Consider the following 25,889-nt stretch of genomic DNA (forward strand, 5'->3'; position numbering starts at 1 on the left):
TACATAAGTATTCAGACCTTTTGCTATGAGACTCAAAATAGAGATCAGGTGCATCTTGTTTCCATTGATCATCCTTGAGATATTTCAACAACTTGATTAGAGTCAACCTGTGGTAAATTAAATCTATTGGACCTGATTTTAAAAAGGCACATACCTGTCTATATAAGGTCCCACAGTTGACAGTGACTGGGAGACTAGTCAGGAAAGAGGGAATGATGAACGGAGCAAAGTACAGACAGATCCTTGATGAAAACTTGCTCCAGAGACCTCAGGACCTCAGACTGGGGGGAAGGTTCACCTTCCAGCAGGACAATGCCCCTAAGCACACAGCCAAAACAACGCAGGAGTGGCTTCGGGTCAAGTCTCAAGAAGGTCCTTGAGTGGCCCAGCCAGAGCCTGGAAAATAGCTGTGCAGCAACACTCCCCATCCAACCTGACAGAGCTTGAGAAAATCTGCAGAGAAGTATGGGAGAAACTCCCCAAATACAGGTGTGCCAAGCGTGTAGCGTCATACCCAAGAAGACTTGAGGTTGTAATGCTAATGTAATCGAACATCTCTGGAAAGATGGCTGCCAAAGGTGCTTCAACAAAGTACTAAGAGTAAAGGGTCTAAATACTTATGTAAATGTGATTTTTCAGTTTTGTATTTTTAATACATTTAGGAGAATTGGTTGTGCTTGTTTCCACCCCCCACCAGGTGTCTCCCATCTCCCCTCAGTATCCCCTGTGTATTTATATCTGTGTTCTCTGTTTGTCTGTTTGTCTGTTGCCAGTTCGTTTTGTTCGTCAAGCCAACAAGCATTTTTCCCCCTTGCGCTTGTCTCTCTATAGTTCCTGTTTTCTAGTTTTCTAGGTTTTGACCATTCTGCCTGCCTTGACCCTGAGCCTGCCGTTCTGCACCTTGCCACACCACACTGATTATTGACCCCTGCCTGCTCTGACCCTGAGACTGCCTGCCATTCTAGACCTTTTCAAAACTGTCTGGATTACTGACCTGTCTGCATCTGGGTGTTACCTGAAACGTGATCCTTTTAGTATACGGCTGTAATGTAACAAAACGTAGAAAAAGTCATAGGGTCTTAAATACCTTCCAAATGCACTGCATATCGACAACCAATATCTGATATCTTGTTTTATGACCATCTAAATGCCATGCTTAAAGAATGTGATCATAAGGAGATAATCGTCATGGTCGATTTCAATATAAACTGGGAAAACAAAACTTGCAGAAAAAAGAAAAAAAAACTCAGATCACAGACCATTTCAACCTCACTAAAATAATAGAAGGACCAACCAGAGTAACAGACGTCCCAGACTGAAATGTATCTGGTGTTCACTAACAGATGTGATCGAATAACTAAGTCCATTACCGCTTCCCTTCTCAAGCCGTTGGGTACTGGTCCCCTGGCTGATGCCATCCCCCACGACACCCAATCCCCAGGACAGTAATGGGAGACCCGTCTATAGCGTCAGATTCTTCCTGGACTCCCAGTGTCATGGGGGTCGGCTCCAGCAACGGGTGGACTGATGATGGGGCGCAGGTGTGAGTAATAATGGTTGCCAGGTGTGCATAATGATTGGTTGCCAGGACCGGTGGTTAGTACACCGGTGACGCTGAGCGGGGAGAGCGGGAGTATACGTGACACCGGCACATTTACATGGATGTTGCATTATTGTAATATTGATGTTGATTAATGTGCATTGACCCCTATAAATAAATAGAGACAAGAAAAGGGCATCATAACGTTAAGTTATTTATCCATATACTCCTTAGAACTTTGAGTAGGCCTATGCTTAATGAGGAGACTCTCACCAGCAAATACAAAACAACGATTGTGGACTTGTCAGGAGTCGAAATGGGAGCATCCATTTAAGTAGTCGCAAAGCATTCGCTAGTTCTTGCTAGCGCAATCATCTCCTCCATTATCTAGCCTAATCCCACACCCCATCCCTCTGACTCGAAAATACCCGGTCCTTGTCAGGGTATTTGGAATCTCTCTGCAATTCTAATGGAGTATAAATTCTTAATTGGACCTGAAAATGTGACAGATACAGTCCATGACTGACAAGGCAAAGAGAATCTTCTACAGACGGGAGACGGTGCCAAGTGCACGCCACAAAATAAATAATAGGGGTTTATCCGACAACAAAATAGAGCCTGTCACTCAAAACCGGAGGCAAAGATTTTATACAGTCTATTGGCATGAATAAATACATACCAAACCCCAAATGATTCATCATGTCCAAAACCAGTCATTTTTATTCAAGGAAGGAAATGGTTTTCGTAGAATAGTGTCTAGTACTGTGTATCAAAAGAATACATCAGAAACACGTTGAGTTTTCAAAATAGCAAAAGCCCATGTACAGTAAGTCATACTGTAGGTGTCAGTTATTTACCCATCTCTGCATTCCTAACTTAATTATGATTATGATCAAGATATATATATGTTTTAAATTTAAACTTTAAAATCGGCACATAGAACTATTGGAGCATGCGACCAAAACAAGAAAGCCATCCAGTCTGTTTAGAGATGCACACGGCGGCTTCAGGTTTAATAGTCAAAACAATTTAAAGATGACCAGCTCTTCAAATACCTGTTTTATGGACCAGTGAATATTTTAAATCCAACAATTGAGCTTTGTGCTGCCACATTTATGAGCTTTTTGAGAGGAGAGATAGTAAAAAAAAAATACAGCTCCAAATGGATAAGCCTCCAAATTGGTCAACATGGGAAACGAAGCAGAAACCATTTCCGCCCTTATCAAATCAAATGTTATTTGTCACATGCGCCGAATACAACAGGTGTAGACCGTACAGTGAAATGCTTACTTACAAGCCTTTAACCAACAATGCTGTTTTAGGAAAAATACTCCCCCAAAATAAATGAATAAAAGTAACATATAATTAAAGAGCAGCAGTAAAATAACAATAGCGATGATATATACAGGTACAGAGTCAATGTGCAGTGGGACCGGTTGAGGTAATTGAGGTACTATGTACATGTAGGTAGAGTTATTAACGTGACTATGCATAGAAAATAAGCGGGTAGCAGCAGCGTAGAAGAGGGGGGGGGGGGGGGGGGGCAGTGCAAATAGTCTGGGTAGCCATTTGATTAGATGTTCAGGAGTCTTATGGCTTGGGGGTAGCTGTTTAGAAGCCTCTTGGACCTAGACTTGGCGCTCCGGTACCGCTTGCCGTGCAGTAGCACAGAGAACAGTCTATGATTAGGGTGGCTGGAGTCTTTGACAATTTGTAGGGCCTTCCTCTGACACCGCCTGGTATAGAGGGCCTGAATGGCAGGAAGCTTGGCCCCAGTGATGGTAGTGCGTACGGCCCAGTACCTTTATAGTGCCTTGCGGTCGGAGGCTGAGCAGTTGCCATACCAGGCAGTGATGCAACCCGCCAGGATGCTCTCGATGGTGCAGCTGTAGAACCTTTTGAGGATCTGAGGACCCATGCCAAATCTTTTCAGTCTCCTGAGGGGGGAATAGGTTTTGTCATGCCCTCTTCATGACACCAAGGAACTTGAAACTCGCAACCTGCTCCACTACAGCCCCGTCGATGGTTAACCTTTTCCTGTAGTCCACAATCATCTCCTTTGTCTTGATCACGTTGAGGGAGAGGTTGTTGTCCTGGCACCACACGACCAGGTATCTGACCTCCTCCCTATAGGCTGTTTCGTCATTGATCAGGCCTACCACTGTTGTGTCATCTGCAAACTTAATGATGGTGTTAGAGTCTTGCCTGGCCGTGCAGTCATGAGTGAACAGGGAGTACAGGAGGGGACTGAGCACGCACCCCTGAGGGGCCCCCGTGGTGAGGATCAACGTGGCGGATGTGTTGTAACCTACCCTTACCACCTGGGGACGGCCCGTCAGGAAGTCCTGGATCCAGTTGCAGAGGGAGGTGTTTAGTCCCAGGGTCCTTAGCTTAGTTTTGAGCTTTGAGGGCACTATGGTGTTGAACCCTGAGCTGTAGTCAATCAATAGCGTTCTCACATACAGTGGGGAGAACAAGTATTTGATACACTGCCGATTTTGCAGGTTTTCCTACTTACAAAGCATGTAGAGGTCTGTCATTTTTATCATAAGTACATTTCAACTGTGAGATGGAATCTACAACAAAAATCCAGAAAATCACATTGTATGATTTTTAAGTAATTAATTTGCATTTTATTTCATGACATAGGTATTTGATCACCTACCAACCAGTAAGAATTCCAGCTCTCACAGACCTGTTAGTTTTTCTTTAAGAAGCCCTCCTGTTCTCCACTCATTACCTCTATTAACTGCACCTGTTTGAACTCGTTACCTGTATAAAAGACACCTGTCCACACACTCAATCAAACAGACTCCAACCTCTCCACAATGACCAAGACCAGAGAGCGGTGTAAGGACATCAGGATAAAATTGTAGACCTGCACAAGGCTGGAATGGGCTACAGGACAATAGGCAAGCAGCTTGGTGAGAAGGCAACAATTGGCGCAATTATTAGAAAACGGAAGTAGTTCAAGATGACGGTCAATCATCCTCGGCCAGTGCTCCATGCAAGATCCCACCTCGTGGGGCATCAATGATCATGAGGAAGGTGAGGGATCAGCCCAGAACTACACGGCAGGACTTGGTCAATGACCTGGAGAGAGCTGGGACCACAGTCTCAAAGAAAACTATTAGTAACACACTACGCCGTCATGGATTAAAATCCTGCAGCGCACGCAAGGTCCCCCTGCTCAAGCCAGCGCATGTCCAGGCCCGTCTGAAGTTTGCCAATGACCATCTGGATGATCCAGAGGAGGAATGAGAGAAGGTCATGTGGTCTGATGAGACGAAAATAGAGCTTTTTGGTCTAAACTCCACTCACCGTGTTTGGAGGAAGAAGAAGGATGAGTACAACCCCAAGAACACCATCCCAACCGTGAAGCATGGAGGTGGAAACATCATTCTTTGGGGATGCTTTTCTGCAAAGGGGACAGGACGACTGCACCGTATTGAGGGGAGGATGGATGGGGCCATGTATCACGATATCATGGCCAACAACCTCCTTCCCTCAGTAAGAGCATTGAAGATGGGTCGAGGCTGGGTCTTCCAGCATGACAACGACCCGAAACACACAGCCAGGGCAACTAAGGAGTGGCTCCGTAAGAAGCATCTCAAGGTCCTGGAGTGGCCTAGCCAGTCTCCAGACCTGAACCCAATAGAAAATCTTTGGAGGGAGCTGAAAGTCCGTATTGCCCAGCGACAGCCCCGAAACCTGAAGGATCTGGAGAAGGTCTGTATGGAGGAGTGGGCCAAAATCCTTGCTGCAGTGTGTGCAAACCTGGTCAAGAACTACATGAAACGTATGATCTCTGTAATTGCAAACAAAGGTTTCTGTACCAAATATTAAGTTATGCTTTTGTGATGTATCAAATACTTATGTCATGCAATAAAATGCATCCCTTTGATTCTGCTGCCCTATCAATTGTTGTCACAGCCCAGAACTCCAGGGAGCCCCCGGTGTGGTGAAGGAGGAAAAAAAGGTTGGCTATTAAATTTATTGGAGTCAGGAAGCATAGGATTTTCTTGTTCTAGGTGAACCAAGCAGCAGCTGTTTTAGGACAGATGAGGAAAAACATACAATGTGAACAGCATCAGGCACTGGTCTTAAAGGGTAAGTAGCCTAAACGTAACCACATGTAAGATATGGATTTGCATTAGTATACGCATCAAAAGTTCCAATGCAAAGTTACAACTCACGTTTATATTTTTCAAATTATTACATAAAACCGATCATAATTCCGAAGTCATGTCGGGAAATGTTTTTCCAGGGTGTAATGTAATATGGAGAACCCGCAAACCAGCCTATTCCCTATAATGTAAACTCAAAAATAAATAACTTCAAATGTATAACAAATTAAACCAAATATTTTGCACTCATGACTACTGGTTTAAATGGCATTTTCAGCCAATATATGAGCAAATACTTTATGAATGTATTGTTACAAATCAACTTGCAAGGTTGCTAGCCAACTAGCCTGTTAACGTTATCCCTACCAGCCTGGTAACATTACATTAGCACTGACTGAGTCAGCCAGTTCCTATCAACAACTACCTTACAGCTACATTAAAGTAAACTAACGATTTTTAAATGCATAATGGCATCTAACCAGGTGTCAAAGAATGTTAGCTGTATGCAGTTATCTTAGCCAGAAAATGTTAGGTATTTAGCCAACTTGCTATTATCCTAGCCAGCCTAGCCAACCACCACTGTTATGGCTAGAGCCCAACGCCTGGAGATCTGCTAGAACACAACACAACTAAAACATAACCGCAGATCATAAGCAAAAAGTGAGCAGAGACTTACAGATTGATGGCTGTGTCCATCCGATGGAAAAACGTTTTAAAAAGTGCAGGCTGAGTAACTACCAAAGCAAAGGTGAGGCGGGCTCTACATCAGCCCAAGGGAGAGTCAGGGAAATCCAATAACTATATAGCGAATCCAAAATAGATAGATTCCAGATATCTGGCAGCTAGCACGCTAGCACTAAGCCAAGGTGGAAAAAGTTACAAAACTCCCGTAGCCTACTTCAGAGAAAATTCCGTAAAAGTTGACAAGACAAAAAGGAGAACAGACGATGTATTACACAATTAGAGCAAGCAGGTATGATTTCTCTTTCGTTTTGAGCTTGAGCTAGCTACCGAGCTAGCATACGAACTTGGTAGCACATAGTAAATCCTCCATATGACGTTGAGAAATAGTGTATTGTGGGTAGTTTAGAAGAAATGGAAATCATTTATAAATATTTAATAACCAAAAAACATAACTATGTTTGTACTAATAGGTAACCAGATCGTGACTACAACTAAATTACTAAAGCTGTGTTTGAATACACATACTAACATACTGTATACTACATACTTAATAATGAGTATATACTACATACTGATGGATTCTGGGTTCTGACACCTAAACTTGGAATCGTGTTAATTATCAGGTATCCTATTGAAATATTGAGTGCTATAGTCTAGGGTCTACACCAGAAGTTAATGGTTATCTGTAGGAGGAATGTATATGGTGGAGGCAATTAAGCTTGGAATGTACTGAGTGAAGGAAAGGCACTGATAATGGTGGAGAGATGTGGTTTAGGGAGGAAGGGGGCCGAGGTCAGGTCAGGTCACGTTAAGGGAGAAGGAACAGTTTAATTTCCTGCCTAGCAACAAAAATGTAATATTTAGAGAGGAGGAGGAGATTCCACCCCAAATTGGTGTATATATACTACCACTGGTGGAATCATGTCTTATGCAGCTGTATAACCCAATGGGTGAATAAACTTGGTTTAAGCTTTACTAATCATCCGTGAGTTTTACTTGGTTCATTTAGAACCTAACAATACTATTAGTTATTTTTAGTATACTGTAAACGAACGTTATCCTTTCAGTTGAGCATACTAGTCTACCGGAAGTTGATGCTGTTGCTATGCATCCTCTTGCTAGCTTGTTAGCATAACAAATGACGAGATAGAATTTATGAACACACCTGAAATCGTAAAATGTCTATCTGGAGTGCCAGAGGGTGGTTAGAGTGCGCTCTGTGCGTTCGTAAATCCAGCGCGTTGTCAGATTGTCCGTTTGTAAATTCTGAGCATTTCGCTCTTGGAGCGTGTCACTGGACACTCTGGCCGAGTAGGGTTGATCCGAGCCTTCTGACCTCACCACAGCAGTCAAGCACCAAAGCTAACTTGCTAACGTTGGCTAGCTTGTTAGCTATTTCCAGACACAAATGACACCTCACTCTGACCATTTTACTCACCCCAGCATTGCTGGTTAGGCTGTTTTCATGTTGTCCAGAGCATTGGTGACTGTAACGGTGCTGCTGGCAACAATTTAATTGCGCTTTTTATTGCAGACGTTTACTTACACCGACCATATATTCAACGGGTGTTGAGCGTTCATAAATTCATCAGTTATTCTGCGCTCTGGCACACTCAGATGAGAGTGCTCTGAAATCAGAGTAGATAGGCAGAATTAACACTGTCCATTGAAAACGCACCACAACTATACCACTTTGCTAAGAATGACGTGAATAGTTAAGTCAATAAACGTTGGGTAGTTAGTTAGATTATAGTTAATATACTGCCTGGCAAGTTCGATGTATTAGTAGCCAACTAACATTACGTAACTAGCTTACATACCGGTACATACTGCTGTAATGTATGCAGTTCGTAAGGATAGCGAAGCTAACAAATTGTCAGCCAACATAACGTGTTACGTAACTTACTTGAAAAGTCATTACTTTATTACATTGCTCAACATTTTCTTAACATTTGTCATAATTAATTTGTATCCACTCTCGTCGGACTTCAGCTGCATATTTTCCGCCATTTTCTTCCAATCTGAAAACGCTGTGAAGCCACACTCATTTTCTGAAGAATTGCATTATGGGCCCTAAAAGCAGGGAAATAGTGTCCACTGCTTATATACTTCATATTTTGGCAAATGTAGTATGACATCCAGGAATTTTTGGCATACTAACTATATCCATACTATGACCATTAAGCATACTACATACTCAATTTATGTCACAAATAGTCCGGGTTAGTGCAGTTCGTATGAGTATTCAAACACAGCTTATGTCTTTGACCACACTATGTTGTTACATTGGCGAGTAAAAACTCATGCTTCTTACCCATTAAGACAGTGGTCGCCAACCTTTTCTTGGTCAAGATTACTTTTGGATTTAAAAAGCAAGCCTAGACCTACCGCCAGGTTCTTGTTTGAAACATGACTTAAAAATTGTAAGCCTAACCAACATTAACCTAATAAAAACAGTTATGTAGGAATGAGGTTCGTGCGTGCAGTAGGCTTTAAACATTATCACAGCATATTGGTAATGCTTGGCCTGACAATATTGTTCTTCTCAGACCATATTATATTTAAAAACTAGAGCTTTGATAACAAAATAGATCAATTGTATTACATGCGAAGCATGGCTGAGCATAAATAAATTGAAATAATTTGCAAATAATGTGCTTTATGATATTACATTTACATTTTACATTTTTAGTCATTTAGCAGACGCTCTTATCCAGAGCGACTTACAGTAGAGTGCATACATTTTATTACATTTTACATACTGAGACAAGGATATCCCTACCGGCCAAACCCTCCCTAGCCCGGACAACGCTATGCCAATTGTGCGTCGCCCCACGGACCTCCCGGTTGCGGCCGGCTGCGACAGAGCCTGGGCGCGAACCCAGCCCAGCCTGGGCGCGAACCCAGAAACTCTGGTGGCGCAGCTAGCACTGCGATGCAGTGCCCTAGACCACTGCGCCACCCGGGAGGACGCCATTACTGGACTGCATCTATTTTACTGTACCTGCATCTGATGGTCAGTTTCAGAGGAAGGAGGGAGAGAGCAGCAGAGGGTTCGCCTCCCACTGTCCCTGCTCTTTCTTTTCCGAAGGTGAGACTGACTAGGGAGAGGGGACACATCATCCACCTGATGGCGAAACCTGAGTCGCACCACCTTATTTCTGCCTCATGCACAAATTCATGTTGTTCCTATGACCAGAGAAAGTGAAATATACCTTCGATATTAAAATAGACACAACGAGCTGCTAATAATGAAAATGCAGGCCTACACTTGGCTACTCATTCATTGCAGCTGCAGCGCTGGTTGTAGTGTGAGTGGAAGTAGGGAGCAGCATGTTTTAAGTTTTGTAAAAGTGTTGAATAAAAACAAAACATGAACTGACTCATAAAAACAGCAGCTCTTTGCTGTATTATTTGACAGTCTCTCTCTCCCTGGTCATGGTTTTAAAAGTTAATACGTCTCAGGAAGGCTAGTATCATACTTTGCTGTGCGGTCGTGGAAGTTGTAGGCACAGTGATTTGAGCTATCCGATTGGCCAACGCAGAAGGTACACTTGATTTCCCTCTCCTGATTTAGCTCTCCTGGTCCGCCGGGTAGGTGGAGTGTGCCCCTTCAGAAAAATGTTATGGTTAAAAATGGGAACACCTACAGCCAACAGTGCATGACAAAAAAATAAATCAAATAGAAGCGCAAGGCTTTATCGTTGCCATTTCTACAGAAATATTTGCTAATTGACTAGGAATGCCTTGAAGATTGACCGGTCAATCGTTGATGACCACTGCTTTAAGAGATGAGGGAAGAACTTCCTCATAGACCCTAAACTGACTTTTAAACTATGTGCTCCTGTTTCTGGGGAAATACAAGTGCTCACATACTGTATATCAACATCTCATATTGGGGTTTCAGGCGGGGTGTTGCGTGAGAGGGATAGGTTTGTCAGTATAATAGTGTAGCGCATATCATACTGTATGCAAACAGACTACAGTGATTGAAACAGAGAGTGATGTAAGCATAAAATAACATACTCCTAGACACACACACACACACACACACACACAAACAAACAATAGGATGTAACATGGGCTCTAGCTGTCTGTTTTGTCAAGACGCAGTGATGAGCAAGGCAAACACTGTATGTTTTCAGACTCTGAATTAAATGTACAATATCAAACAAGATAATATAAATCATAAGACAGTTACGTATATTCTTCTGTATATCAAATTATATATACATTAATTTAATTTCCTTTAGACTCAGACATTAGTTAGAATCTAAATATTGCACAATGTCCTCATTTGTGGTTGCCTCAACAACTATACAATTAGTTTTTCGTTTGTGTCAGTCACAGAGAGAAGAATAAATAATCCCCTTTATTTAATTCATTCCCCTCGCCGTCTTCCCTTATATCGCTAGTGACAGGCAGGAGGAAAATGTTTACCGAGCTTGGGGGCCATTTTCAGAGCTACATAATGCACTTTTAAGGCTGCCATAGTCATTAATAACAAAACAGCCTCCATTTGACTGCTTGAGCTTGGCCTCAGAGCGGGATAGTAGAGCTTAACAGGAATGTTTGTTTTCTCAGGAGCTGTCGCCCTCCTAGTCCTGGGGAAGGATGAAAGAGCTTTCCCATCTTACTAGTTCCTTCACACCATTTTGTGGATATAAGTGTATGGAGGTCCAAACAACAGCCTGCCAGCAGCCAATAAATTATAGACTACTTTTCGTCTCGCACAACTGTGGCTGTGTGAGACGAAAACCCTTAGTAACAGCTGCACGCTTTAGCTGGGATATTTGGAATTAATTGGAAAAAATATGACTAATCTCTAGTCATTCAAACCGTTCCTTACAATACTGTAATAGTATGTTAGGTTGGATACGGGGGTCCCACAGGGGTGTGTGCTCAGCCCCCTCTTGTACTCCCTTTTCACCCATGACTGCGTGGCTACGCACCACTCCAACTCAACCATTACGTTTGCTGACGACAACAGTGGTAGGCCCGATTACCAACAACGACAAGACAACCTATAGGGAGGAGGTGAGAGCCTTGGGAGGAGTGGTGCCAGAAAAATAACCTCTCCTTCAACGCCAAAAAAACTAAGGAGCTGATTGTGGACTACAGGAGACAGAAGAGGGAACATGCCCCCATCCACACCGACAAGGCTGCAGTGCAGAGGATCAAAAGCTTAAAGTTCCTTGTTGTGAACATCATTGCAGACCTGAAATGGTCCCATCACAATGACACCTCGGTGAAGAATGCACAACATCACCTCTTCAACCTCAGGCGGCTAAAGAAATTCAGCATGGCCCCCAAGACCATCACAAACTTCTATCGAAGCACCATGGAGAGCAATCTGTCTGTCTGTATAACCACCTGGTATGGCAACTGTACCCCGCTCAACCGCAAGGCTTTCTAGAGGGTAGTGCGGTCAGCCCAACGCATCACCGGGGGGTACACTGCCTGCCCTCCAGGATTTTACAGCACTCTGTGTCAAAGGATGGCCGCCAAAAAGATCATTAAGGACCTCAGCCACCAGAGCTATGGTCTGTTCACTCTGCTACCATCCAGCAGACAGAGACGGTACAGGAGCATCAGAGCCGGTATCGAGAGACTGAGAAACAGCATCTATCACCAGGCCACTAGCAAACTACCTGCCCGGTACTCAGGCCTGCAAAAATGTCACATGTACAGTGCAGAAAGTACTCAGACGCCTTGACTTTTTCCACATTTTGTTACATTACAGCGTTCTTCTAAAATTCAGCTGTGGTAAATTCAGTTGATTGGATATGATTTGGAAAGGCACACACCTGTCTATAGAGCAAAAAGAGAGCAGAGCAAAAACCAAGCCATGAGGTCGAAGGAATTGTTCGTAGACAGGATTATGTCGAGGCAAAGATCTGGGGAAGGGTACCAAAACATTTTTGCAGCATTGAAGGTCCCCAAGAACACAGCGACCTCCATCATTCTTAAATGGAAGAAGTTTGGAACTACCAAGACTCTTCCGAGAGCTGGCGGCCCAGCCAAACCGAGAAATGGGGGGAGAAGGGCCTAGGTCAGGGAGGTGGTACCAAGGACAACCACCTCTGCAGCAATCCACCAATCAGGCCTTTATGGTAGTGGCCAGACGGAACCCACTCCTCAGTAAAAGGCACAATAGCCCGCTTGGAATTTGCCAAAAGGCAAGATTCTCTAGTCTGATGAAACCAAGATTGAACTCTTTGGCCTGAATGTCAAGCCTCACGTATGGAGAAAACCTGGCACCATCCTTTGCCGTGAAGCATGGTGGTGCCAGCATCATGCTGTGGGGATCTTTTTCAGCGGGAGGCCCTGGGAGACTTGTCAGGAAAGAGGGAAAGATGAACGGAGCAAAGTACAGCGAGATCCTTGATGAAAACCTGCTCCAGAGCGCTCAGGACCTCAGACTGGGGCAAAGGTTCACCTTCCAACAGGACAACGCCTCTAAGCACACAGCCAAGACAACACAGGAGTAGCTTCGGGACAAGTCTCTTAATGTCCTTGAGTGGCCCATCCAGAGCACGTACTTGAACCCGATCAAACATCTCTGGAGAGAGCTGAAAATAGCTTTTGCAGCAAGGCTCCCCATTCAGTCTGACACAGCTTGAGAGGATCTGCCGAGAATAATGGGAATAACTCCCCAAATACAGGTGTGCCAAGCTTATAGCATCATACGCAAGACGATTCGAGGATTTAATCGCTGCCAAAGGTGCTTCAATAAAGTACTGTGTGAAAAGTCTGAATAATTATGTAAATGTGATATTTCCGTTTTTTATTTTTAATAAATTAGCAAAAAAAATTCTACAAACCTGTTTTTGCATTGTCATAATGGGATATCGTGTGTTGATTGATGAGGGGGAAAAATATTAAATCAATTTTAGAATAAGGCTGTAATAAAATGTGAAAAAAAAGTCAAGGGGTCTGAATACTTTGCAAATGCACTGTATACGAGTCATTGAACGCTGGTCACCTAATAATCCATTTACAGTTGAAGTCAGAAGTTTACATACACCTTAGCCAAATACATTTAAACTCAGTTTTTTACAATTCCTGACATTTAATTCCAGTAAAAATTCCCTGTTTTAGGTCAGTTAGGATCATCACTTTATTTTAGGAATGTGAAGTGTCAGAATAATACTAGAGAGAATGATTTATTTCAGCTTTTATTTCTTTCATCACATTCCCAGTGGGTCAGAAGTTTACATACACTCAATTAGTATTTGGTAACATTGCCTTTAAATTGTTTAACTTGGGTCAAACGTTTCGGGTAGCCTTCCACAAGCTTCCCACAATATGTTGGATGAATTTTGGCCCATTACTCCTGACAGAGCTGGTGTAACTGAGTCAGGTTTGTAGGCCTCCTTGCTCGCACACACTTTTTCAATTCTGGGAACACATTTTCTATAGGATTGAGGTCAGGGCTTTGTGATGACCACTCCAATACCTTGACTTTGTTGTCCTTAAGCCATTTCGCCACAACTTTGGATGTATGCTTGGGTCATTGTCCATTTGGAAGACCTATTTAACTCCCTGACTGATGTCTTGAGATGTTGCTTCAATATATCCACATAATTTTCCTTCCTCGTGTTGCCATCAATTTTGTGATGTGCACCAGTCCCCCATGCTGCAAAACACCCCCACAACATGATGCTGCCACCCCCGTGCTTCACGGTTGGGATGTTGTTCTTCGGCTTGCAAGCCTCCACATTTTTCCAAAACATGCATCCTGTTGGCCAAACAGTTCTACTTTTGCTTCATCAGACCAGAGGCCATTTCTCCAAAAAGTACGATCTTTGTTCCCACGTGCAGTTGCAAACCGTAGTCTGGCTTTTTTATAGTGGTTTTGGAGCAGTGGCTTCTTCCTTGCTGAGCGGCCTTTCAGGTTATGTCGATATAGGACTCGTTTTACCTTGGATATAGATACTTTTGTACCGGGTTCCTCCAGCAACTTCACAAGGTCCTTTGCTGTTGTTCTGGGATTGATTTTAACTTTTCGCACCAAAGTACGTTCATCTCTAGGAGACAGAATACGTTTCCTTCCTGAGGGGTATGACGGCTGCGTACTCCCATGGTGTCTATACTTGCATACTATTTTTTGTACAGATGAATGTGGTACCTTCAGGCATTTGGAAATTGCTCCCATGGATGAACCAGACTTGTGGAGGTCTACAATTGTTTTTCTGAGGACTTGGCTGATTTCTTTTGATTTTCCCATGATGTCAAGCAAAGAGGCACTGAGTTTGAAGGTAGGCCTTGAAATACATCCACAGGTACACCTCCAATTGACTCAAATTATGTCAATTAGCCTGTCAGAAGCTTCTAAAGCCATGACATCATTTTCTGGAATTTTCCAAGCTGTTTAAAGGCACAGTCAACTTAGTGTGTGTAAACTTCTGACCCACTGGAATTGTGATTCAGTGAATTATAAGTGAAACAATCTGTCTGTAAACAATTGTTGGGAAAATGACTTGTGTCATGCACAAAGTAGATGTCCTAAAAGACTTACTATTGTTTGTTAACAAGAAATTTGTGGAGTGGTTGAAAAATGAGTTTTAATGACTCCAATAAGTGTATGTAAACTTCCCGACTTCAACTGTATATACTGTTGTTTACTCACTGCTTATGTACAGTGCCTTCAGAAAGTATTCACACCCCTTTTTCACATCATGTTGAGTTACAGCCTGAATTTAAAATGTATTCAATTTAGTTTTTTTGTCACAAGTATTCACACCCCTGAGTCAATACATTGTAGAATCACCTTTAGCAGCATTTACACCTGGATTGTGCAACAGTTTCCTATTATTCTTTTTGAAAAAATGTCACAATTGTCAGGTCTTGCCATAGGTTCTCAAGCAGATTTATTAAGTCAAAACTGAATCTCGGCCACTCGGGAACATTCACTGTGTGGTTTCTTCAGTGTAGATTTGGCCTTGTGTTTTAGGTTATTGTCCTGCTGAAAGGTGAATTCATCTCCCAGTGTCTGGTGGAAAGCAGACAACCAGGTTTTCCTCTTGGATTTTGCCCGTGCTTAGCTCCATAATTGTTAGTTTTTTTTACATATACAGTATATCACAAAAGTGAGTACACCCCTCACATTTTGGTAAATATTTGAGTATATCTTTTCATGAGACAACACTGAAGAAATGACACTTTGCTAAAATGTAAAGTTGTGAGTGTACAGCTTGTATAACAGTGTACATTTGCTGTCCCCTCAAAATAACTCACACAGCCATTCATGTCTAAACCGCTGGCAACAAAAGTGAGTACACCCCTAAGTGAAAATGTCCAAATTGGGCCCAAAGTGTCAATATTTTGTGTGGCCACCATCATTTTCCAGCACTGCCTTAACCCTCTTGGACATGGAGTTCACCAGAGCTTCACAGGTTGCCACTGGAGTCCTCTTCCACTACTCCATGACAACCTCACGGAGCTGGTGGATGTTAGAGACCTTGCACTCCTCCACCTTCCGTTTGAGGATGCCCCACAGATGCTCAATACGGTTTAGGTCTGGAGACATGCTTGGCCTGTCCATAACCTTTACCCTCAGCTTCTTTAGCAAGGCAGTGGACGTCTTGGAGGTGTGTTTGGGGTCGTTATCATGTTGGAATACTGCCCTGCGGCCCAGTCTCCGAAGGGAAGGGATCATGCTCTGCTTCAGTATGTCCCAGTACATGTTGGCACTGCAATACAATGCCTCAGTCAGCTGCGTCACTCGGGAGGTCCCTACATTTCTTTTTATCCTGAAAAACGTTCCAGTCCTTAATGACTACAAGTATACCCATAACATAATGCAGCCACCACTATGAATTAAGTAATGGAGAATGGTACTCAGTAATGTGTTGTATTGGATTTGCCCCAAATATAACACTTTGTAATCAGGATTTTTTTATTATTGCTTTGCCACATTTTTTTGCAGTATTAAAAAAGTGCCTTGTTGCCAACAGGATGCATGTTTTGGAATAGTTTTATTCGTACAAGCTTCCATCTTTTCACTCTCTCAATTAGATTTGTATTGTGAAGTAACAACAATGTTGTTGATCCATCAATAGTTTTCTCCTATCACAGCCATTAAACTCTAACAGTTTTAAAGTCAACATTGGCCTCATGGTGAAATCTCTGAGCAGTTTCCTTCCTGTCCGGCAACTGAGTTAGGACTCCTTTATCTTTGTAGTGACTGGGTGTATTGATACACCATCCAAAGTGTAATCATTAACTTCACCTTGTTCAAAGGGATATTCATTGTGTGCTACCAAAAGTTGCCCTTCTTTGCGAGGCATTGGAAAACTTCCTTGGTCTGTGTGGTTGAATCTGTGTTTGAAATTCATTGCTCGACTGAGGGACCTTACAGATAATTGTATGCATGTGTGGGGTACAGAGATGAGGTAGTCATTCGAAAATCTTGCTAAACACTATTATTGCACACTTATTATGTGACTTGTTAAGCAAATTTCTACTCCTTAACTTATTTAGACTTGCCATAACAAAGGGGTTGAATACTTATTGACTCAAGACAGCCAGCTTTCTCATTTTTCATTAACTTGTTAACGTCTCTAAAAACATAATTCCTCTTTGACATTATGGGGTATTGTAGCGGTCTGTACAGGGAATACGGTGCCATTTCGGACACAGCCATATCGTGCTGTTCCGCCTGATATAGAACCAATCACAAAGACCTGTCACCAGTGATCACCCTGACCTTTCTGGAGACAGGCAATGTGGATACCTACCATACAATCTGACAGACACGTCAGCAGCACAAAACCCTACCTGTCTGCGTGTCCCGTCTGCGTGCCCTGTCTGTCTCCTTTTCTCTCCACGTTATCTCTCTGGTCTGTTATCCCCCTCCTCCGCTCCCCCTGCCTCTCCCTTCCTCTCACTGTCACTGCCAGTCCGCCACAGGAGCCATATCATAACGAGTCTTCGCACAGCACTTCGAGAGGGACCTTTACATTGTGAATCCACCAGCTGAGCTCCGCTGTCAACTCGACCTTAACCAAGCTCTGTGACATCGCTGACATCTCTCCCCTGACCTTCCTGTGCCCTGCTCTCCACTGAGAGACTGAGACTGTTGTCAATCTATACCTGCTGCCGTTAAGGAGCCGTCTCTGTCTTCTATTGACACTGTCTCAGGTGGTGGTCCCCACGCTGGGCGGCTTTACGTGGAGTCTCTTCTCACACACAGAGCTGTTGCAAGGGCCTTAATGAGTCTAGTGGCGCCATGGACCACTCCTGGACCAGAGAGCACAGAGAGCAACAGGGGGAGAGGCAATTATTCCGCAGCCCGTATGTGGGCTATTTCCCCTCGCCATAGGGGACGGCAGGCTGCTCGGCCTCACAAGTGGGACGACGTCACTCTCCATCGCGACCGGGAGAAATAATCAGACCTTCCTCCTTCTCCAATTCCTCTATTACTACCACCCATCACAGGAAGATGGGAAGGCAGCCACTCCTACAGACAGCAGCGGTGTGTGGGGGTGTGTGTGTGTGTGTACGCACGCAGGAGCGGACAGGCACAAGAGCCTGTATCAGCGCCCAAAGAGGATGTCTTTTAGATAGCCCGTGGAGAGGTGGTCTCGGTGGGGTTCCGCAGCTCCAAAACAGTTCTCCCACCGAGAGCCTCCTTTCGCTCCCCACAGGCGGGCTCCCCACACATGCCTGGCTCGCACAAGTACACACACGGCAGGGACTATTTTGGTATAATACACGGAGGAAAAGACTCATTCATGCTGTGAAACCCCAAACACCACAAAACCTCATAAAGCACACACAAACACACGGTCAGCACATTCTCCCGTGTGACAGTCCCCTATTGGTAGGAAGACCATGCTGCTCTGTAACAGCATGCATACCAAGTGTAGCTACATCACACAGCTCCCCATGGTCGGGTCAAGATGACCTCCAAACTGTTAAAAACTTGGTCTGGAAGTCTGAGTCCGAGTCATTGAGCCAAATGTCTCTCTGTCCGTCTGCCTGCACAACCTTCCCATCACATATCTACAATCAGACCCTGAGCTACAAGAAAGTGTTATCTACAACCTAGCCTGCAGACACACACACACACACACACACACACACACACACACACACACACACGAAGAGTCAGATGAAAGATGATAAATGACAAAAAACACCACAGGTAGAGGACTCATGCTTTATGGGTAAACTTCTAAACAACAACGTTTACTACAGAGCAGACTTTGATTTAAATACATGTGTATTTGATTATTTGTTATTTAAATACTTTGAGTATTTTCAAATAATGTGTCCCAAATCAACTACTTCTCTTGGATGTATTTAAAAGCATTTTCTAATAATTTCCTATAAAGAGCACGCTATATGAATACTTATTTCAAATACTATTTCTAAATATCTGGGTTAAATGCATGGGAGTGTCACGATCGTCAAAGGGACTGAGTGAGGACCAACATGCAGCGCGTGGAAAGTACATCTTCTTTATTAACGAAAGAAGACGAAAACGAAACAAACACTATACAAACTACAAAAACAACAAAACAGACGACCGTGAAGCTATACAAACAGAAGTGCTGACACTAAACACTCTGACATAGACAATTCCCCACAAACAGCTAAAGCCTATGGTTGCCTTAAATATGGCTCCCAATCAGAGACAACAATAACCAGCTGTCTCTAATTGAGACCCAATTCAGACAACCATAGACTTTCCTAGATACCTACACTCAACCATAGACACAGCTAGACTACTATACTAAACATAAACCCAACTACTCTAATAAACCCCCTAAACCTTACAACCACCCTAGACACTACAAAAACACATACATTCCCCATGTCACACCCTGACACCCTAACTAAAATAATTAAGAAAACAAAGAATACTAAGGCCAGGGTGTGACAGGGAGTGTATTTGAGTCCGTGTATTTTCAAATACATGCCAATACTTTCCAAGTGTATTTCCAAATATATTCCCATATTCAAGTACTTGTCTTTTCAAACAAAACATATCTAAATACTCTACATGTATGTGAAAGTAATTGAGATATTTGAAATAGTATTTGAACCCTAGTCTGCTACAGAGTACTAACATCTCATCCATGCCCCTTGTGGGCTACAAATATTCACTTTAAGGCTAGACCAACTTACCAGACACGTTATAGTTTACAAGCCTTACATGGAAGGTTACCTGAAGGCCAATTACTTGGTCACATCTACAGTTGAAGTTGGAAGTTTATATAGACTTTTTTTCCAACAATTGTTGGAAATTACATGAAATTAGATGATATTGGAAAAATTGCTTGTCATGCACAAAGTAGATGTCCTAACCGACTTGCCAAAACTATAGTTTGTTAACAAGAAATTTGTGGAGTGGTTGAAAAATGAGTTAATGATTTCAACCTAAGTCTATGTAAACTTCAACTGTAGATGTGACAGAATATTTCACTATCACAATTCCAGTGGGTCAGAAGTTTACACACACTAAGTTGACTGTGCCTTTAACCAGCTTGGAAAATTCCAGAATTCCAGAAATTATGTCATGGCTTTAAAAGCTTCTGATAGGCTAATTGACATCATTTGAGTCAATTGGAGGTGTACCTGTGGATGTATTTCAAGGCCTACCTTCAAACGCAGTGCCTCTTTGCTTGACATCATGGGGAAATCAAAATCGAAATCAGCCAAGGCCTCAGAAGAAAAAAAATGGAGACCTCCACAAGTCTGGTTAATCCTTGGGAGCAATTTCCAAACACCTGAAGGTACCACGCTCATCTGTACAAACAATAGTACGCAAGTATAAACACCATGGGACCACGCAGCCGTCATACCGCTCAGGAAGGAGACGCATTATGTCTCCTAGAGATGAACGTACTAAGGTGTGAAAAGTGCAAATCAATCCCAGAACAACAGCAAAGGACCTTGTGAGGATGCTGGAGGAAACAGGTACAAAAGTATCTATATCCACAGTAAAACGAGTCCTATATTGACATAACCTGAAAGGCCGCTCAGCAAGGAAGAAGCCACTGCTCCAAAACATTTACATTTACATTTAAGTCATTTAGCAGACGCTCTTATCCAGAGCGACTTACAAATTGGTGCATTCACCTTATGACATCCAGTGGAACAGCCACTTTACAATAGTGCATCTAGATCTTTTAAGGGGGGGGGGGGGCAGAAGGATTGCTTTATCCTAGGTATTCCTTGAAGAGGTGGGGTTTCAGGTGTCTCCGGAAGGTGGTGATTGACTCCGCTGTCCTGGCGTCGTGAGGGAGTTTGTTCCACCATTGGGGTGCCAGAGCAGCGAACAGTTTTGACTGGGCTGAGCGGGAACTGTACTTCCTCAGTGGTAGGGAGGCGAGCAGGCCAGAGGTGGATGAACGCAGTGCCCTTGTTTGGGTGTAGGGCCTGATCAGAGCCTGAAGGTACTGAGGTGCCGTTCCCCTCACAGCTCCGTAGGCAAGCACCATGGTCTTGTAGCGGATGCGAGCTTCAACTGGAAGCCAGTGGAGAGAGCGGAGGAGCGGGGTGACGTGAGAGAACTTGGGAAGGTTGAACACCAGACGGGCTGCGGCGTTCTGGATGAGTTGTAGGGGTTTAATGGCACAGGCAGGGAGCCCAGCCAACAGCGAGTTGCAGTAATCCAGACGGGAGATGACAAGTGCCTGGATTAGGACCTGCGCCGCTTCCTGTGTGAGGCAGGGTCGTACTCTGCGGATGTTGTAGAGCATGAACCTACAGGAACGGGCCACCGCCATAAAAAGGCCAGACTACGGTTTGCAACTGCACATGGGTCTAAGATCGTACTTTTTGGAGAAATGTCCTCTGGTCTGATGAAACAAAAATAGAACTGTTTGGCCATAATGACCATTGTTGTGTTTGGAGGAAAAAGGGGGAGGCTTGCAAGCCGAAGAACACCATCCCAACTATGAAGCACGGGGGTGGCAGCATCATGTTGTGGGGGTGCTTTGCTGCAGGAGGGACTGGTGCACTTCACAAAATAGATGGCATCATGAGGGAGGAAAATTATGTGGATATATTGAAACATCTCAAGACATCGATCAGGAAGTTGAAGCTTTGTCGTAAATGGGTCTTCCAAATGGACAATGACCCCAAGCATACTTCCAAAGTTGTGGCAAAATGGCTTAAGGACAACAAAGTCAAGGTATTGGAGTGGCCATCACAACACCCTGACCTCAATCCTATAGACAATTTGTGGACAGAACTGAAAAAGCATGTGCGCGCAAAAAGGCCTACAATCCTGACTCAGTTACACCAGCTCTGTCCCAAAAGTCCCCCAACTTATTGTGGGAAGCTTGTGGAAGGATACCCGAAACATTTGACCCAAGTTAAACAATTTAAAAGCAATAGTACCAAATACTAATTGAGTGCATGTAAACTTGGAATGTGATGAAAGAAATAAAAGCGGAAATAAATCAGTCTCTACTATCTTCTGACATTTCACATTCTTAAAATAAAGTGGTGATCCTAACTGACCTAAGACAGGGTATTGTTACTGGGATTAAATGTCAGGAATTGTGAAAATGTATTTGGCTAAGGTGTATGTAAACTTCCGACTTCAACTGTATGTGTTTAATGCGTATGTGTGTACCCATGTGTGTGTGCGCATACACATGCCTGTGTGTCAGCACGTACGTGTGTGAGAGAGACATAACTGGCAGGGCTCTTCTCCCTCTGGGGTTTCATATCCAGTGATATGCAATACCCTTTTGGACGCTAGTCTGTGGCCTGTTGTGTCTAATGGCTCAGCCTTTAACGCCCTGGCTGGGTGCTGTGGATGTCATACTTCCTCTAACATCATAAGGGTAGTGACAGCAGCTTGAGGGAAAGAAGCAATAAGTGAAATGAACATCAATTCAGATGGTAATGTATTCTGCAGCCGGGGCTGACTTTCTGTATAAAAGAGACACTTATTTTAGCCCCCAAAAAAATATTTTGATGAGAGCATAGCGGAAAGATTGCAAAAAGGCTTGTGTAGACAGCAAGTATAATGAAACAAATATCAGTTCGTCATGATATTTTAAGAGTCAAACTGCAGATAAGCTTTTTTTCAACCTACGTAGCACAGTCCTCCTTTTATAGTGTTCATGATTATAAAGTGTGGCTGGATACACACATTGTTGTGTAGGACCATACAGATTTATTCTCCACACATCAAATGCAAACTATGCTCAACTGAGACTACTGCACAAGAGTACCAATCAAAACCCATAATGTCACTTGAGATGGGATTTGAAGAGTTGTGGTATTTAGTTTCAAAACACACACACACACACACACACACACACACACACACTTTTCCTATTGGCATTTCACTACACAAAGATAAGCATTGAGCAAAACAACGATCTGAGCCATCTTACTATTGTCTGTAATTAGATGTAAGACAGCGAGTCAAATCTACTTACATCCCAGCTGACATGAGATTACATTTAAAAAGAAACAAAAATGCAGCCACAGCTAAATTAATTAACTGCTGCGGTTTAGATTAATCATTATTCAAAAGTAATTACTTCAGGCCCACTTTACCAGACCGTCTCGGCTTCCTCGTTGAGGATAATGATTGTAGGGGGTAATTAGTGCACACAGAATTACCCAGGGTCCTGAGCGGTGGCAGCCACCGCCTGCCCGCAAAGCTCACACACATATCTGTAGCCGGCTGGTTGGTAGGTACTGGATCTCCCCCAAACCTTCGAGCTGCGTAGCGGTCACTCCTCCCAGGAACAAATGTACGCACAAAGAGCAGATCGAGAGTAGAGCCAGAGCTCTGCCTTCATTACCTTTCCGAAGCTCCCCTTCCCAATGGCCCGGAGAATCTGGAAGTGGTCAAAGGTCACTGTGAAAACAGAGAAAAGAGAAAATCGGTCACTGGCACAAGACGCACAGGCTCTGTTGGTGTCGTACAGTAGTAGCATCTAACATTCTGACAGCAGTTTGAGAACAACCTAGGACACCAGAGGCACAGTAACAGGGACACGGTTAACCCAGGTTATTATTACAGAAAAATCGACAGACAACAAATCTCCATTTCTAAAGCCTAGCGTGATCCTTTCAGTATGCTATTGTACTGTAGATACAGTACAACCTTATCCGTTACTGTAAAATAACGAGCTTACTGTAACACTTGGTATTGGTAACTGGGAATGTGGATCATTTGGTAAAGCTCCCATGTGACGAGGGCATTATCTCCATTGCAGATAAGCAGTAATAAAAAGGATCATGCCGCTGTGACGTTGAAGATGGAAAAGAATCAAAGTGTAGCTGAAAACCACACATTTGCAATTACAGTGCATCTGACTGGTACGTCATGATGGGTTCGGCCCAAGGGGGGCTTGGAGGGAGCCTCTGCTGCCCTGTTGGAGTGCGTGTTGTGTGGGTGTCATGGGGGGCCTCCGCTGGCTTCACCCTGTGGCGCGTGCCAGGCGGGAGCTCTCTGTTTGTGTGTGCGAAGCCCCGGTGTGCCCAGCAGCTAACAGTGGACAGGAGGGGGACAGCAGACCTCTCTATGACTCACCCGCCCTGCTCATCTTAAAAGTTCCTCTTCAACACACCACACACAGATCACAGTGCCAGTCACCAATAAAACATGGGGGGAGAGCATCAAGATATCCCTTCCCTGGGCAGGCGCAACATTGTTAACTTATGCCCGCTATGCCACCCACCAGATCAGACCTGGGCACACAGGCCGTTACTGAGAGGGTACTGCAGCGGCGCCACACAAAAGGCGTCGGGCCTGGTTTGCATGTCTTGCTCTGCAAGACGAGCTAATCCTCCGTGGATTCTTCCCGCTCAACATTTTGTACATAGCTAATCCTTTCATATGGCAGTGCTTAGACAGAACCACAGCAGCGGAAAGGGGCAAGAGGAACCGCATTGAAGACGGGGAAAATGACTGTACTCGTAATGTAACTAGATGACTGAAATGGATAGGTGCACAGAGACGTCAGACAGGACCAATTCTTCATAATATTTCACGTTTTGGTCACACAAGACTAAACAACATATTTCTATTCCGTGTCAAATAATGTTGTACAATAGTTTGGAGCTCTGTAAAGTGGTTGGGCAATAATTGTTGTATAACGAAGATGTAGCATAAACAGTAAACCCTATTATAGCAGATTTGATTCAATCTGGAATTCCAGTCTTAGATCGTTTACAGGGAAAAACATCCTATCCACACCAGTGAGTTGAATTTATCAAGCAGAATATGCACTAGGCTACAAGTCTCTCTGTGTGTTGATATTGCCTTTCATGCACTGAGGCTGGGAAAATGCTATGAAAAAATTGTCAAAGACTGCAGGCACCCAAGTCATACTGTTCTCTCTGCTACCGTACAGCAAGCGTTCCCGAAGCACAAAGTCTGGAACCAACAAGCTCCTGAACAGCTTTTACCACCAAGCCATAAGACTGCTAAATAGTTAGTTAAATAGTTAACCAATAGCTACCTGGAATATCTGCATTGACCCCTTTTGCACTAACTCTTGACTCATCACATACCCTGCTGCTTCTGTGCATTATCAATCCTGTTGCCTAGTCACTTTATCCCTACCTACCGTATATGTACATACACTACCGTTCAAAAGTTTGGGGTCACTTAGAAGTGTCCTTGTTTTTGAAATATATATTTTTTAAATTGTCCATTCAAATAACATCAAATTGATCAGAAATACAGTGCAGACATTGTTAATGTTGTAAATGACTATTGTAGCTGGAAACGGCTGATTTTTTATGGAATATCTACATAGGTAAACAGAGACCCATTATCAGCAACCATCACTCTGTTCCAATGGCATGTTGTGTCAGCTAATCCAAGTGTATCCTTTTAAAAGGCTAATTGAACATTAGAAAAGCCTTTTGCAATTATGTTAGCACAGCTGAAAACGGTTGTTCTGATTAGAGAAGCAATAAAACTGGCCTTCTTTAGACTAGTTGAGAATCTGGAGCATCAGCCTTTGTGGGTTCGATTACAGGCTCAAAATGGCCAGAAACAAATAACTTCCTTCTGAAACTCGTCAGTCTATTCTTGTTCTGAGAAATGAAGGCTATTCCATGCGAGAAATTGCCAAGAAACTGAAGATCTCGTACAACGCTGTGTACGAGAACTGGCTCTAACCAGAATAGAAAAGAGTGGGAGGCCCCGGTGCACAACTGAGCAAGAGGACAAATACATTAGTGTCTAGTTTGAGAAACAGACGCCTCACAAGTCCTCAACTGGCAGCTTCATTAAATAGTACCCGCAAAACACCAGTCTCAATGTCAACAGTGAAGAGGCGACTCCAGGATGCTGGTCCCAAACTTTTGAACGGTAGTGTATATGCCTAAATTACCTCATACCAACGCACATCGACATGGTACCCCATGTATATAGTCAAGTTATTGTTACTCATTGTATATTCATTCCATATGTTATTACTTTTCTATTCTAATTATTTTTCTCTCTCTGCATTGTTGGGAAGGGCCTGTAAGTAAGCATGTCATCGATAGTCTACACATGTGCTTATGACCCATGGGACAAATACAATTTGATGTGATTT

The 25,889-nt window shown here is 43.4% G+C and overlaps 1 protein-coding gene across 4 annotated transcripts in view; it reads right to left on the minus strand.

The window, feature by feature from the left end:
• LOC129853004 (serine/threonine-protein kinase 32C-like) overlaps window positions 1–25,889 on the minus strand; it is a 98,712-nt gene that overhangs the window by 35,223 nt on the left and 37,600 nt on the right. Inside the window, exons 1-2 of one of the 4 annotated variants that reach the window (XM_055918651.1) lie at window positions 8,258–8,383; window positions 7,790–7,979 (exon numbers count right to left, since the gene is read on the minus strand). Coding sequence is in view for 2 of the 4 variants with exons in the window: in XM_055918624.1 (XP_055774599.1) it covers window positions 23,136–23,191 (56 nt within the window). In the remaining 2 variants the exon portion in view is untranslated. Of the gene's footprint in view, window positions 1–7,516; window positions 7,747–7,789; window positions 7,980–8,257; window positions 8,386–23,135; window positions 23,192–25,889 lie in introns of those variants that run through there. The other 3 variants (XM_055918624.1, XM_055918643.1, XM_055918660.1) reach the window with 3 other exon arrangements.

Source organism: Salvelinus fontinalis, chromosome 1 (genome assembly GCF_029448725.1).
Source record: "Salvelinus fontinalis isolate EN_2023a chromosome 1, ASM2944872v1, whole genome shotgun sequence".
NCBI lineage: Eukaryota > Metazoa > Chordata > Actinopteri > Salmoniformes > Salmonidae > Salvelinus > Salvelinus fontinalis.